The sequence below is a fragment of the Oryx dammah genome, unplaced genomic scaffold (genome assembly GCF_014754425.2).
Source record: "Oryx dammah isolate SB20612 unplaced genomic scaffold, SCBI_Odam_1.1 HiC_scaffold_26, whole genome shotgun sequence".
NCBI classification, from domain to species: domain Eukaryota; kingdom Metazoa; phylum Chordata; class Mammalia; order Artiodactyla; family Bovidae; genus Oryx; species Oryx dammah.
Window position 1 is genome coordinate 58843783 of NW_024070210.1, and position 15289 is coordinate 58859071.

Below are 15289 nucleotides of genomic sequence, written 5' to 3' on the forward strand. Positions count from 1 at the left end.
CTAAGTATAGAAGGAGCTGGGAGTTACCACAGAGTGGCAGGAGAGTTTTAGCTCAGGTTTGTTTTTTTTTTTTTTTTTTACTATTCTGCAATTATGAAATAACATAAAGCCAACTATGACTTTAAGGGAGAGTACACAGTTTGGTTAGAGCTGTAGCCTTTCCTTAATCAGAGAAAGATAACTGCAGATTCCAGGACATTTACGAAGTTTGACTCTCCCACCCTCGCTCCCTCTTTTAATTAACTTCTGTTATCTTGACTCTAAATTAATCATTACAGAGTTACTGCAGGAAGACACAAAGAATAACTTTCTTTTCCCTGGACTATTTTTTAGTTAACTTTTTTACAGCTTTTAAACAATCTGAGAAAGCCAATCCAGTACTGGAAAATGTAGCAGAAAGCCATCGGGATGTGTCCACTACAAAAACTTTAAGGACACTAGGTCCCTGAACAAGGCTCTTCTTAAAGTGAGAGCTGATATCAGTGGCAGATAAACTGCAAGAGATAAGGAATGTGGTTTGTGAAGGGTATTAACTATGGGTAAACATTTACATTTCTTTTAATTTTTTTCTTACATTGCATATAATGTAGAGTTGATGATTGGCCACTATTTCTGCTGTTATCTTTATTTTTTGTTTAACAGAGAAAATCTCAAGCGATAGCTTCTAAGGTAATTCCCTGCTTTCCTCCAGTGACTCAGTCTGGACCAAGACTAACCTTTCACCCTGTGCAACCTAAATTGCAGGCACCCTGCATTAAATGATCTTCACTGGCAGGATTGTTATTGCAAAGCTACACCATGAAGTAGCCATGCTGCACACTTTTCCCTCCTTTGTGCCGAAGGAGGGTTGTGCATAATTTTCAGCATTAACTCCACTCCATTTGCTCCTCTTGTGAAAGAGTATCTTGTGGTTTTGAAATGACACAATCCCCACCAATTCTGAGTTTTCTCCAGAGGGAACATCTCCTCAACCCCAAGAATCACTGCTGGAAATGAATGACAATCTCATCCTTAAGGATTCTTGCAAGTTAAAAAGTGGGGCCTGGGGAAAAAAAAAAAAGTGATGCCTGGGGAGAGAACTTGTATGGTGAGACTCTCATGGCAGAAACTAGATGAAACAAGAAAAAAAAAAAAGTTTTAAAAATCTTGTTTTATTGCATAGTTGATTTACAATGTTGTGTTAATTTCTGCTGTAGAGCAAAGAGATTCAGTTATACATACACACATATATATGTTACATATGTATATATATTCTTTTTCATATTCTTTTTCATTATGGTTTATCACAGGATATTTAATATAGTTCCATGTGCTATACTTAGGACCTTGTTGTGTATCCATCCTATATATATTAGTTTGCATCTGTTAATCCCAAACTCCCAATCCTTCCCTCATCTACCCACCTCCCCCTTAGCAACCACTAGTCTGTTTTCTATGCACGTGAGGTTGTTTCTGTTTCACAGATACGTTCATTTGTGTCTTATTTTAGATTCCACATACAAATGATATTATATGGTATTTGTCTTTCTCTTTCTGACTTACTTCACTTAGTATGATAATCCCTAGGTCCATTCATGTTGCTGCAAATGGCATATTTCATTCCGGAAAAAAAAAAAAAAAAACAACTCTTCATTCTCACCTTCTAGGACTGTTGACTGTTTTAGTCCCCAGTGAACATATTCTCTTATTTATAACATGATATTTATGTAAGGATTCTGGTAACAGGTTAGCTCTTCCCATAACAGGCAGTGCGTACATATGTTGTATAATTATTACTGGACTGAACAGCCATGCATAAAGTAGATGAGTGTGTGTGTGTGTGTGTGTGTGCGCACATGTTTGCACAAGACTATTAAAGAGTGGGGAGAGAGGAGCATGAACCTCTCCTTTTTCTTATTCTCCAGTTCCATGTGTTGAGGGAATAACATTTGGTTTATAAAATAAAGCTGATCTGCATAAAACAAACAAACCCCAAACTTTATTTTCAGTTACCTGTCAATTCATATTGAGTTGTAAGAAATAATACAGAGAGGTTCCTTATAGACCTTTTCCCCAATTCTCCCCAATGATAACATTTTGCATAATTGTAATATAATGTCACAACCTGCAAAATGACATCAAAACAATCCTAGGGCTTTATTCAAATGCCACCAGTTTTATGCTCACTTTTTCCTGTGAGTGTATATTTAGTTCTGTGCAATTTTGTCACAAATGTGATCTGGTTTTGAAGCCTAGCTGTGCCAACTAGCTGTGCGGTCCTGAGCAAGCTCCTTAACGTCTCTGAGGCCTGGTTTCCTCATTTGCAAATGGAGGGAATAAGATTTGGCTCCTAAAGGTGCTGTGAGGATTCGATAAAATCATTCCTGTCAAGTTTCCAGCAGACTGGATTCTCAGAAAATGCTAGCTTCTTCCTGTCTACCCCTTGTTCCTTCAGTAGCAAGGGAACATTCTCCAGTTTCCAGTTGAAATAACCAAGCTGGTGGGTTATACTGAATCAGGCGGCCCCTTCTTCGAGAGCAACGCACTGAACTCTGCAGCCCCGAGAGAAAAGTGGAGTCACCTCCAGCCCACGGCCAACGCCTCTAGGCCCGCACCGGAGTCGGGTCTGCCTCCAGATCAGAAGTGTAGAGATGCGCGAAGTGAGAAGCAGAGACTTTGGGGGACCCCGTGGAGTAAGGGGAGGAGGGAGGAGGGGGTAAATACCGAGCAGTCACAGGCCTGAGAATTTCCGACTCCAAGGAGTTTCCCTCCGGTGTGGCTAGTGACAGAGGGTTGGATGTAGCCATAGAAGGACATGGTGGGCAGAGGCGGAAGCCAGTCTAGACCGGTAGGAGGGTCGCACTCACTGGATAGGGTTCAGGGTCAAGCCTGGAGCTCTTCAGCCTCCGGGGACCCTCTTCCAATGACCGCCAACGGGCGCTCGAGGGCCGAGAGATCCAAGGCCGCCTGGGGCAAAAGAGGCACCTGAATCCCCATCTCACGGTCCCACGGGCTGGAGGCGGGCCCTTTCCCCGACCCGGAGACTTTGCTGGCCGGGCGTCCTCGGCACGGAGGGGTGTGTGCACGAGTTTCTGGAAGGAAGGAAGGGGCAGAGGGTCGACTTCAGTTCGCTGACCTCCCCCACTGCGCCCCCTCCCCGGACTTTCCGAGTTCAGATCTCCGCGGCGACCGCCCCAGAGATCGGGACCGAGCTCCTCCCGGCTGCGGCCGCACGAGGAGCGGTCCCCGTGGAGGAGGGTGGGGGGCTGACTCCGAGAGGGCCCGGGCGGCGCCCAGCGCTCCTCCCTCAGCGGCCCCAGCTGCGCGGGCCGCGGAGGAGGAGTCGCGCCCGGGCCGGCGTCGCCCTGGCTCCTCCTCCCCGCGCGGGCCTGGCCCTTCCTCCCCGCCGTCCAAGGCTTCGGGTGGCCGCGGCAGAGCCCGGAGCCGAGCGCGCTGGGTGCGGCCGTCCAGCTGCCACCGCCGCCGCCGCCTCCGAGTCCTGAGTGCCCCCGCGGCCATGGCACCCGCGGCGGCGCCGGGCGCCTGAGCTCCGGGACGCGGTAAGCGCGCAGCCGCCTCCCGGGGACCCCGGTCCCGCGGCCTGGGGGGTGCTTGGAGGCCTCGTGCTGCCCCCGCGCCGTCGGCGGGGCCCTGCGCGCCCGGGCAGCCCCGGCATCGGGACAGGCTGGGGATCCTCCTCCAGGGCTGCGGCCGGGTTGTGGCTGTCGGCAGCGAGGAAGCGGGTGGCCAGGAGGCCGGCACCGACCCGGGCGTTAGCGGAAACCAGGCGGGGAGGGGGCGGCGTGGGAGGCCGAGGAGGGGCCGGAGCGCGGGCGGCGGGGGCGGGTCGGCGGGCGGGGAGGATGCGCGCCGCAGTCCCAGGGAGCCGCGCTTTTGTGAGTGCTGGCCCCTTACATATGGAAATGACGCTCGCGCTGGTCCCCATTCGCGTCCTTTTGAAGGACGCCCGCCCGGAACCCCGGAGCCGGCTGCGAAGTATTGTCCGGCTCCTGGAGCCCTAACAAAGCGTCCCTCCCCGCTTTGCAGAGCGCTGGAGGCAGCGGCCGGCTGTGCGAGCGCAACGGAGAGGCCGACAGAAGGTAAGCGGGGGCCGAGGGAGCTGCTGCTTCGAGACACAATGGGGTGCCCGAGGTGTCCGGGGGTAGCGGTAGGCAGGCGGGTCGCGGGCGCATCTGCATCACGAGTTGCGGGGCACCTGGGCGGCGCACCCGCGCTCCGCCCTCGCCTCGCCCTCCGCCGGCTCCGCAGCTCAGCCGGGGCTGGGCACCTCCGCACCCCGCAGGGTCCCCGCCCGCACCGCTGGCTGAAAGCGGCTACTGTGTGCAGGTCCAGGCCCGGAGTTGAATCCTGGAGGGAGCAGAAAGGGTGGTGGTTCTGTTGCCTTGTGCCACCCAAGCAGCACTGTGACTGAGAAATTGAAGGGAAACCTGCCTGGGCGACCCCGAGGTGTTAGTCTGGACTGAGTCGCGGAGAGCTGTTTAGTAACGTGGGAATTTTAGAAGGTGCGAGTGGTCAGTGCATAGAGAAAGACTTCTCCGTGTCACTGCTAAGAAAACGGGGAGAACAAAATGACGCTCGTTTTATTGCCTGAAACCCTTGACCGCCAGACCCACGGAATGAAGTGTGGAGTGTAGCTGGAGAAGCTTCCAGGGTTCCAGAGGGTGGGTTTCTGCAGCTACCAAACCGGTCCCTGACAAAAGGACAAGGCTGATGGAGACAGTTTACTGCTGAAAGCTCTTTCTGTGAAGTTGAAAGAGACAGAGATAGGAAGGGGCGATTTCCCAGCCTCAACCCTGACAAACCCAAGCTTGAGTGTAAATGAAATGGGAGCTGGAAAGATTGTGCTACCGTGTACCTTGTTTCAAGACAGCTTAGCTATTATGTGATCTTTACTTGACTGGGGCAGATCCCTTCCTGGTGTTGAGGGACTCCTGACATAAGCTTGTCATAGAAATTAACTCCTGGATTTGTGAAATCAAAATGAATCACCGTCAGTGTCTGTTGTGACTGAGGTGATAGCTTTTTTAGGATTAGAATCCCAGTGAAGTCCACAGAGGCACTCAGGCTACAGCTTCTGAGACCAGGGAGGGTTCTCAATCCAGACCCCTAAAATATATTAACATAAATTTATATGTTTGCTTGCCTGAGGCTTGACAGTCTGCAAGGACATGTTTGTTTGTTTCAGTGTCCGTTTAATTGAGTCGTCTTTGGTGGCTAGCGGCAATTGACCTGAGATATTGGCAGGTTTTGCTCTGGAGTTGAAGAGGGCTGTGAAGACTCCCAGACTGTTTATAACAGTGACACGAGAGGCTGGCTGACAAAACAGTTTATTGTGGTCTCCTCAGCTGTTGCCAGTATCCTCGGAGAGGTGAAGTGAACTGCTGGGGAGCTTCTTGGCAGATTTGTTTATTTTCAGCTGGCTTCTAGTGATTCCTTAGAGGAAAGCATTCTGAATTGCAGTGTAGATAAAGGGGAGGAGTTTACAGATGTTCCAGATGGGCTGGACATCAGCAAAGGTATTGCCAAGGCAGGAAGAGGCTTTATAGGGGGCCATTACAGGCATGGTCTTTGCAGTCAAATGTCAGGATCAGTCATTTTTATAGGCACTTGCTCAGAATGCCATGGGTGTCTTTTTTCTTGTTCTTTTTTCATTTTAGATATGTGATGAGCCTTAATATCAAAAGATGTTAACTGTCACAGAGGCGGAGAATAGGGCTCCAATGAATTTTGAACAGCCAGTCTTAATAGGCAACATTTTTATCATAAGTCAAATGTTGTTCAAATAAATTGTTTTAAATGTCACTGCAAATGACTTTCTAAACTAACATTTCACCAATCTTGATGCTTCTGTTTTATGTTGATAATGAAAATACATTTTATCAGTCTTATATTGATAAAGGGTTGGCACATTTAGAGCATTTTAGAATGATTCAAACAGCCTGCAGCCTTTTCAGGAGGTTTATTTTAATAGATGTCAATTCATTTGTAAGCCAATAAATTATGTCGTTTGAATTCTGGCTATTGAACTTACATCTGTTGGGCAGGGGCTTATGGAGAGATTGACTGAAGCTTGCAAGAAGATATTTTTGTCCTATTCACAAATAAAATATAAGTTTGAAAGGTGGGAATATGCTAGTGAGCAACTTTATTTGAAATCAGAACACTTTTTTATTGCAGTGCATATCAGCAATTAACCATTTGTGCAAGCTTTTAGATGGGAAAATTACAAACTTTATGATGTAATGCTCACTTAAAAAACAAAGCTAGGAAAATACTGTTTATAGATATGAGAAGACAAGAGCAAAATGAGGCTATACTCCAGGGAGCCATAGTCAGAGCTGCAGACATTCTAAATTAAGTAAAAGTGGCTCAAGGAGGGAAAGTTGTTACAAGCTATCTCTTTTAGGAGCGTAACAAACATGAACCTCTGTTTTCTACTTCTGAAATTACAGGTTATTGAAGCTACCCTGTGCCAGGCTAATGATTTTATTCTTCCAGCCATCCTGAGTTAAGACTTGATTGGGTAATCTACCTAGCTATTAGGTTTAACAAAAGCTTGGGTTTGTTACATCATTTCAGGAAAGTAAAATACTAAAGCCTATTATGTTTTAGAATAAATGCTAATGGGATATCCTTAGTTAAATTTTTTTAATTGTAGTTAGCAAAGTTTGTTATTTTCTTTCAAATTTAATGTGATTTTTTCCACTGTGTGGTGACATTTAAGTTTTTGTGTTATATTTTTACATTCCAATTTTATTCTTGCTGATACTCTTGTGCTTTTAGTATCCAGCTAGAAGTGAGGTGCTATCGGAGCTGAGAGGAGACTCTCTGACAGTAATAGGTTTGATGAGCAGCAGGTTTTGGCAGAAATATTCTACATCAACACATAAATGGGGGATGGGGTGCATTGCTTTTCTGTTAAGCTTCTGCTAAACTTAAATTTATTCTTGTCACTATGTCATTTTATGCTGAAATTGGTCCAAAATGGAAATCTTTGCAACAAATTAAAGTGTTTGCAGAAAAGAGTGAAGAAAAAGAAACATTCTAGTTTGACCATTGGTATCATGAGGCTCTGACGTGGCAAACAGTGAAAGCAAAAGGCATGAATTAAAAGCTTAGCCAAAGCAGAGCTGGTCTATGTTCATCACTTTAGTTATAAAATAACTAAATTAGTCACTTAGTGGTCACTGCCTGGGCTATGGACCCCCAACAGCTATGTCTGAACACAGATCCAAAGGCATCTATTATGATACTCAGGGAAAGCTGCTGAGCCAAGAGGGCCATCCAGACATTCCTTGTAGCTGTTCAGCTGCTGAACCATCTGGAGGCGAAATAAAAGGCCTGGGCTAGGGACTCTGGCATTGTGCTCATTTATTATTTGGTTTTCTCTTGCCAGACTTTGTCCCCCTTTCACTCCTTTTGGCCAGAGCAGACGTTCCCTTTGGCTGGTCTGCCATTTTTTACAAGCTCCTTTCTATACCTTGGATGCTAGAAAGTTCACAAGTTCACGGCTCTACTTCATGTTGGCCTTATATTAGGGACTTCATTGTCCCACCTGCACCTCCACCTCACTCTTTTTCAAGCCCAGACGACACTGTGATTTCATCAGCTGGGGTTGCCGAGGGGAGCACAATGACAGCGGTCGCTGATGGACACCCCTGTCAGGGACAGCACAAGCTGGCAGCCTTGTTTTGAGTTATTTAGAAGGAAAATGCTCTGAATCGTTCTCATTTTGGGTGGTTGTTGGGTGGTAAATGTTATGATTAATGGCTTGGTGCATCTGCCTCCTATTTAACCATCCCTGGTTAGAATTCCAAAATATTACCCACAGTGGCTGTTCAGTTCTAAAGGTGTCATAAGGTTTCTGGCAATTTGCTTGAAAAAGTATATGGTAGAGGTCCAGGCTTGTGGCAGCCTTTATAAAACTGAAATTGTCCTTGGAAATTTGAGGGATGATTTATTACTCAAAACCCAACTTCCTTCATCTCTAAGTAAGATTCCTGTCACTGGTGAGTGTCAGCTGGGCTCTCACTCTGGAAAGCATTGAATTGCACAGATTAGACATACTTAAGTATTAACAATTATCTGTTTTCGGACTATGCCCGTTATTGAAGACACAGTCAACATTTTGTGTAAGAATGTATTTCTTCTTTGCCATAAATCCCAAAGCTACTTTAGAAAATAGAGAATGCTTAGTCTGTGCATCCTTAGAGCCTCACGGGCTATGTGGTTGGTGGTGTTCAGTCGCTAAATTGTGCCTGACTCTCTGTGACCCCTTGGACAGCAGTACGCCAGGCTTCACTATCTCCCGGAGTTTGCTCAGATTCATATCCATTGAGTTGGTGATGCTATCTAACCCATAGTTATTCATAAATGAATCAAAGGATGTAGGGAGGAAGGCACCCCATTCCTCCCCATTCCAATTTGGAGGAGTTTGTGGCCACCAGGTATTAAATGATGGTTTCTGGTGCTTGGTACCATACAGCTGGTTGATACGTAAAAGTGGAGATGAGAGATTTGTCAATGATACCGTACCGGAGGTCCCATTCGTGTGTTCTGTGTGCATGTGTAAGGTTGACAGATAGTATAATTTAGAGTCATACCAGCGTTCAAGTCCCGGGCCCATGGCCATTTTTAGTGTTAAGTCATTGGACAAGTAGCTTGACTTTGCCAGGCCCAGTTTCTACATATTAAACGGGAATATGATATCTACTTTAGGAGGCTTAAATGAGATAATTTTTGTGAAGTACTCAGCATTGGCCAGACTTATAGTAAATTCTCAGAAGTTAAAAAGAAAAACAAAAAATCTTCTGAGCTCTCAGCTATAGATCAGCCTTTCTGCTTTTGTTTGACATTAAATTTATCAATAATCTGCCTTTGAAAATCGAGGAAGCCCTGAACATTACCTACTGCTGTTACCATTTAGTAATATGATATTGCTTATATGCATAATACGTCCCCCCACCTGTTCTTGCTTTCTAGGGTATTCCACAGCTCCTGTTTTGATTTTTGGAAGGCAGGACTATGGTCAGTTGATGTATATAAGTTACCCCTCTTCAGTTTACCTCTCCTTTGTAAATTGCAGGTATTTTCTTGGTGGTTTTCTCAATTAACCTCTTGTAGCTATTTCCTCTGGGATTAGCTGCTCTTGCTTGCCATATTTAACACTCAAAACAACCTTCCAGCTTGGTATTATTATTCTCATTCTCTAGACAAGGGAACTTGGGAAAGTATTTTAACAGATTTTCCTCCAAAATCATATCCTGTAACAACAACAAAATGCAGCTGAAGTTTGTGAATCCTTAATTACTAACTTGTAGAATCAAACTTAAGATGGTCTCCATGGCACAGTTTGACAGTGAGTGTTTGCCTTCAACTTGTGCTTGGTTATGTCTTCTTGTGGAAGAAATAGGTGTTTCAACGTCTTCATATGCTCATTTCTGTAATGTTCATTCAGGGTAAGTTTCTTTGCAAGGTATTTCATATACTAACTCCATGACGTTTACTGAGTTCCTGGTTTGAAGAATAGACTGTACTAAGCATTGGGAAGCTAGAAAAGAAACAAATCATGGACCTTGCTGTTAAAGAAAATTCTACCAAATGAGGAGAAAAATAATTCTTGCACATGAAATAACTGATGAACATTTGGGGAATAATATCAACCAGTGAAAACGCCTTTTGTGCCAGAAGAGTACTGACAACTTGTCACCATATGTAACATCTTTTGGATGTTTCCATATGATCATTTGTTCTGCAGGGGTGGGGCTGTTTTTCCTGTTAAATCAAAAGACTGTTTTACTGAGCACAGTTCTTGGAAGGAGGGAGATGAAATAAAGAGATAAAAAAGGAAAATTGCTATGAGATGAAAGGTTTGAATTAGTGAATATCCAATGACCTTGTAAAGAGCAGGATAGGTTCAAAGCCATGAATAAGATTGAGACTTCTTAGTACATTGTGAGGTGTTTTTTCTTTTTAAATTGAAGTGCAAATGAATTTATTTACAAAACAGAAACAGACTCACAGACCAGAAAACAAATATGGTTACAGTTGCCAATGGGTACATAAACTCAGATACACATAACTGTTGTGACTTTTATGGTCCTCTTTCATTGGTTTAGATGGACAAGTTTCCACCCCTTAAAAGTAATTTTTAAAAGGGGAAGTGTTAGAGTTCTTTCACTTTTGTGTTTTAAAAAAATATGCAAAATCAGGAAGAAGCAGAATAGTCTAACTTTTATGAAGTTGATCAGATTCTAGCCTAGGGACTTCCCTGGCAGTTCGGTGGTTAAGACTCTACATTTCCACTGCAGGGTTTGATCCCTGCTTGGGGAACTGAGATCCCATGTGCCACGGGAACTAGCCCCTCAACTATAGAAAGCAGCACCTTAAAAAAAAAGTGTATCTTGCCAATATAATTTTTCTTGGGATAAAAAAAGATGGCCAAAAATTTAAAAATAAATAAATTTTTAAAAATTCTAGCCCAGGGGACTGTAAAACTCAGAGACTAAGTCTGAGAGCTGTGACAACCTTGAAAATCCCAGAGCATCTTGGGGATTCTCAACAGATCTTAGTTGATGATGAGGTGGGCAGATGCTAAGTGAATTTCATTAGCCAAGCCTAGGCATTGTCTAACTTCCTATCTTTTGTGCTCAGTTGCTCAGTTGTGTCCACCTCTTTTGCAGCCCCATGGACTGACTGTAGTCCGCAAGGCTCCTTTGTCCATGGGATTTTCCAGGCAAGAATCCTGGAGTGGGTTATAGCTTTGCCTAACACCTTGGTTGTTCCTTTCTGGTGTTTTGATGTTTATGTCACACTCTCAAGTTATTTTGTAAACATTTACGTGGTGATTAGTTAAGCCAACAGACCAATCCTGGGAAGGCAGCCAGAGCTAGCAGCACCATAATAGAGAAACTGATAATTAGGAGAGGAGACCTTGGAGGCTAGGAGCCTGGAGCAGAACATTACCCTTTAATGAGCAGCCTAGCTGTTCGATCCATCTTCTGAGTTCACTCAGTTCTGCTGAGACCCTTGGGATGGTTGTTCACTCTGTGTTAGCTTGTCATGTTTTGAACAGTCGTCTGAGGAAAGAAGGCAACCCAGCCTAGAGCAGCACTGATGTGTTCTAGAAGGCTTGTTTATTTTCAGGTCTGGCTGTGTGCAACATCTTAATGTGTGTGGTCCCCGTGATTGTAAAGATCTGCCCTGTAACATAACCTCTAAGTTACAGTTTTCTGATCCAGGACTTGGTTTACTTAAATGTGTGCTTTTAAAAGTAGAATATTGGTGTGCCACGGGCTAGCAGAGTAGAAACGGAGGGTTACTGGGGAGTGAGTGCAGAGTTTCAGTCATGCAAGATGGAAAAGTTCTAGAGAGCTGCTGTATAGCAGTGCATATATAGTGAACATTACGATACCGCACACCCAAAATTCTGTTAATAGAGTGGCCATGTTATCTTTTTTATCCCAAGAAAAATTATATTGGCAAGATAAATACTTTATTATTTATTTTTTAGGGTGCTGCTTTTTATAGTCAAGGGACTAATGCTGCAAGTCGTGTTTGAGATGGCTGAGGTCACCCTCTCAAGGGAATATATGTCTGTCATGTTTGGCTTCCATTGCATCATGGTGAAGGTACCTTCAGATGCAAATGTTTCAGGCTTTCATTGGAAATCCCAACACAATAGAAGCGAATGATTATGCAAGCAAAAAACCAAATTTCGTTCTTCAACTGGAAGGGACCTAGACTTTTACAATATATATTTTAACAAAAATGATTCTGAGAGTTATTGATAACTCTGTGTTTTCATGAATCCTGTGAAAGATTGGAAAATGGAAAGGCTGGAATTGGGGTGGGTCAGAGAGATGGAAGACCTCTTCACCAGGAGTACAGAGGTTCAATGGTCTAGATTGTAGAGGGTCCCAAGATTCTGCATGATTCACAAGTGGTCTGTGGTTCTTTCGAATCTCACTGTCTTTCTAAAAGGCTGAAGTGGTGTTTTCCTTTCTCTAGGCAACTAGGCCTAACCTAAAGCTCCCTGGGGCCAAAGCAAGCTTCAGGGAATACTCTTCCTGTCACACCACACGTAATTGCAGCAGTGAAATTAATTGAGTTGCCATTTTTGAGCAACTCATGTAAGAGGCATTTGGCCTCATGTAAAGGGGGGTGGTTTTGTATCAGACATGTTCACCCAGTGCCTCTTTGCTGCAGCCCTCCGGTCTGACTACAAAGAGGGGCAGCTAGGCTGGACGGAGAGAACTGAAACAGTTTGGCAGATTGCAACGTCTGGCAGGTCTTCTGGAGCTTGCTGTATTGCGTGGACGCTCTGGTCCTGCCATCTGCTGTCACTAACAATCACTTCATTTGCAAGGGCCGGATGGCAAGAGTGGCTTTTCACCTTCTCTGAGTCCTGACCACTCTCAGTCTTGAGTTTGACACACTGGCTGCCTGCCTGAGGCTGGGCAGGAGAGAAAGGCGCCTTTCTGCCCAGGAGACTCCTTCCTTCTGGTGACCCCGTCAGGACCCGACGTTGTGGGTGTGCACCTGGTGTGAGTGTGTGTGGACCTGACGTTGTGGGTGTGCACCTGGTGTGAATGTGTGCGGGAGCTCCCCTGGCCTGGACTGGGTCCTGGAGGCCCAAAGGCTTCACTGGGAGGTGTGCAGTGTTACCTCCCTCCCCCTGCTGACCCTCACAAGGCCCCGATAGACCAAAACGAGGGGCCCAGGACACACCCAGCATTCCCAAGGGACTGGCAAGCGTGGGGGCGGCATGCAAGGGGCGGCAGGATCCAGCGCTGCCATAACCAGGCCTTGTCTATGTCCCGCACAGGTGAGCGCTGTGGGCGATGGGATGGATGAGGCAGAGCAGGACCAGCATGAGGCCCGACTCAAGGAGCTGTTTGACAGTTTTGACACGACGGGCACTGGGTCCCTGGGACAGGAGGAACTCACCGACCTCTGCCACATGTTGAGCTTGGAGGAGGTGGCCCCCGTGCTGCAGGAGACGCTGCTTCAGGACAACCTCCTGGGCCGGGTAAGGCCCGCAGAGAGGCGGGCGGTGGGAAGTGGGTGCGGTTTCTGTGCTGTGGGGTTGGGGGAGGGTGGAGCAAACCACAGGCGCTGCAACTTGTTTCTAACATTCTAGCCTTGTGTGCTCTTAGCTGTTAACCTGATAAACAGAGGGGGCCGGGAGGTGGGATGTAATGGAAGTGGCACAGCAGTGCAGTTTGCTGCGGTGACCAGGGCCTGCTTTAATTTGTGCTCTGGAGTGAAAGTGTACACTGAGCATCTTAGATGAGAAGAGAAAAAGGTACCGAGGATGTTTTCCAACTCTTTGTGGTGCATTTTATGGACTCCACACTCATCAAGGGAGGAGGCTGAGATTTCCATTGAAGTGAAGGAACTTACAGTGAGAAAACTGCCTTCCCAGGAAGAGCAGCTCACTAGGACATTTATAAACTATAAACATAAAGCTATTTCTTGTGAGGACTGTTTGTAGGATAAAGTATTAATTAAACCTTTCACCTAGGAAATAAGACAGGAGGGTAAATAAATACTGTGCAGATTCATTTAAAACCCAGCATGACTTGCTTCCAGCAGGGATGTGCATGTGTGCTGATGTTAAGTTTTACCTATGAAAACAGTCATGTTCTCCCTGTAGATCAGGTCACAGAGATGAGTAAAAGGTGAAAGCGGTTCCTCTTGCTATTAGTGGGAAGGATGTCATGACCTGCTAGTGTCTTCAATTCTCATAACTAAAATTGAAAGCATCATTTGTTTGGCTTTGGGTTGAATCTATTGGCTATTGGTTTTTTGAATGGATGAGAAGGAAAAATGGGCAGTACTTTTCGAGCTCTGTTGCTGCCATTGCCAACACTTTGTAGATGTTTGTTTTTATCACAGGGTGTAAATCGAGGAAGCAACTGTGAAGCTCAGCTTTATTCTAGTGACCAAACTTCCTTTTCTTCATTTCATTTTCGCTATCTCTTAACTGAAACATTGGGCAGGTGATCTCAGACACAGGGCAGTGTATTGGCACTCTGTGATGGGAAATAGGAGTGGTGAGCATCCTGAAGTTAATGTACAGGGGATGATGTTCTTGGGGGCTTGGCACCATGAAGGTGGCATCTAACAGGACTCATACTTAAAGAAAGTATGAGATTTTTGCAAAAGTGAAACCATTTTTGCTAACTTTGGGGGAGGATTAGCTGCTTATAAATACATGTGATCCCTAAAAAAAAAAATGCAAAAATCTTGCTTTGAAAGCAACCAAAATGGGAGCGTTGAGAATTAAACCACTTGCTCCTCATCGTGTAAGACATTTAACTGTTTTCTTGTTCTTTCTCCATCTCAGACACTATCGGAAGCCAACAGAATCTCATTTCTCACTGTGGTTCTTTGGGATCTGAGTCCTTTCGGAATCTGAGAGATAGTATCATGCTTATTAAAGCCAGAGAAGACAGAATATGACTTCAGGTTTCCTTGAGAGCCAGTGAAACACAGAACCCTCTGCTGTAAACAGATTGCTCCTTGGCAGCAGATTGACAGCCCACTCTCCAGATGTTGTGCACCTTTGCCCTCATTTGGCAGACTAACACAGTAGACCAGTTATTGATTGATTCGTTAACAACTTGACACTACCACCCACTTTTAAATTTGCTCTTGGCTTGTGAATAATGAATACCTAAGTGGTCTATAGCGTGATATTTACTTATCCAGTGATAAAAGTTAAATAGATGTATGCATATTGATTTCATGGGGAAGGTCCCTGGTGGTTGTCTTGAGAGCAGAGTTGGCATGAATTAATGCACTACTGTTAAATTTGCATTTTTTATGAAACGGAATTATTCTCAGATGATCACATAAACTGCGCCATATGCTGTTAAGATACTCTATATGGTCTACAATTTTAAATTGTAAGGAAAAAAATTCCTTAGACTTCACTGGAGAATTCTAAGTTCTACCACCATGATATATTAAATACGGATCATAAGTTGTAGAATTATAAAATTATAAATGGTTTCTAATGCCAGCATCTTCCCTCTCTTTAGATGGTATTTATAGAAAAATATGTCAGAGTTAGCAGTTTGGCTTAATAAAAAGGGAGAAAGAATAATAGCATGACAAACCTAAGTATATTCATCTATTCACTAATTTGACAAATATGTATTATATGTGTCCCATATGTCAGCATTCTAATGGCCTTTTGGTATGAGTGCAACTTATGTTTATTGTAAACTTTTCCATTAAATTGGCTTTTGAGTACATTAATATCCATCAGCTTCCTGCATGC

General features: G+C 44.8%; 1 protein-coding gene across 7 annotated transcripts in view; it reads left to right on the forward strand.

The window, feature by feature from the left end:
* The first annotated feature begins 3392 nt into the window (after positions 1-3392).
* Positions 3393-15289, forward strand: part of NIN (ninein) — a 106675-nt gene continuing 94778 nt past the window's right edge. For 3 of the 7 annotated variants that reach the window (XM_040226754.1, XM_040226755.1, XM_040226758.1), the window contains exons 1-2: positions 8321-9085; positions 12827-13030. In XM_040226754.1, coding sequence (XP_040082688.1) covers positions 8945-9085; positions 12827-13030 — 345 coding nt within the window. In that variant the 5' untranslated portion in view covers positions 8321-8944. Of the gene's footprint in view, positions 3540-4026; positions 4080-8318; positions 9086-12826; positions 13031-15289 lie in introns of those variants that run through there. The other 4 variants (XR_005718713.1, XM_040226757.1, XM_040226756.1 and 1 more) reach the window with 3 other exon arrangements.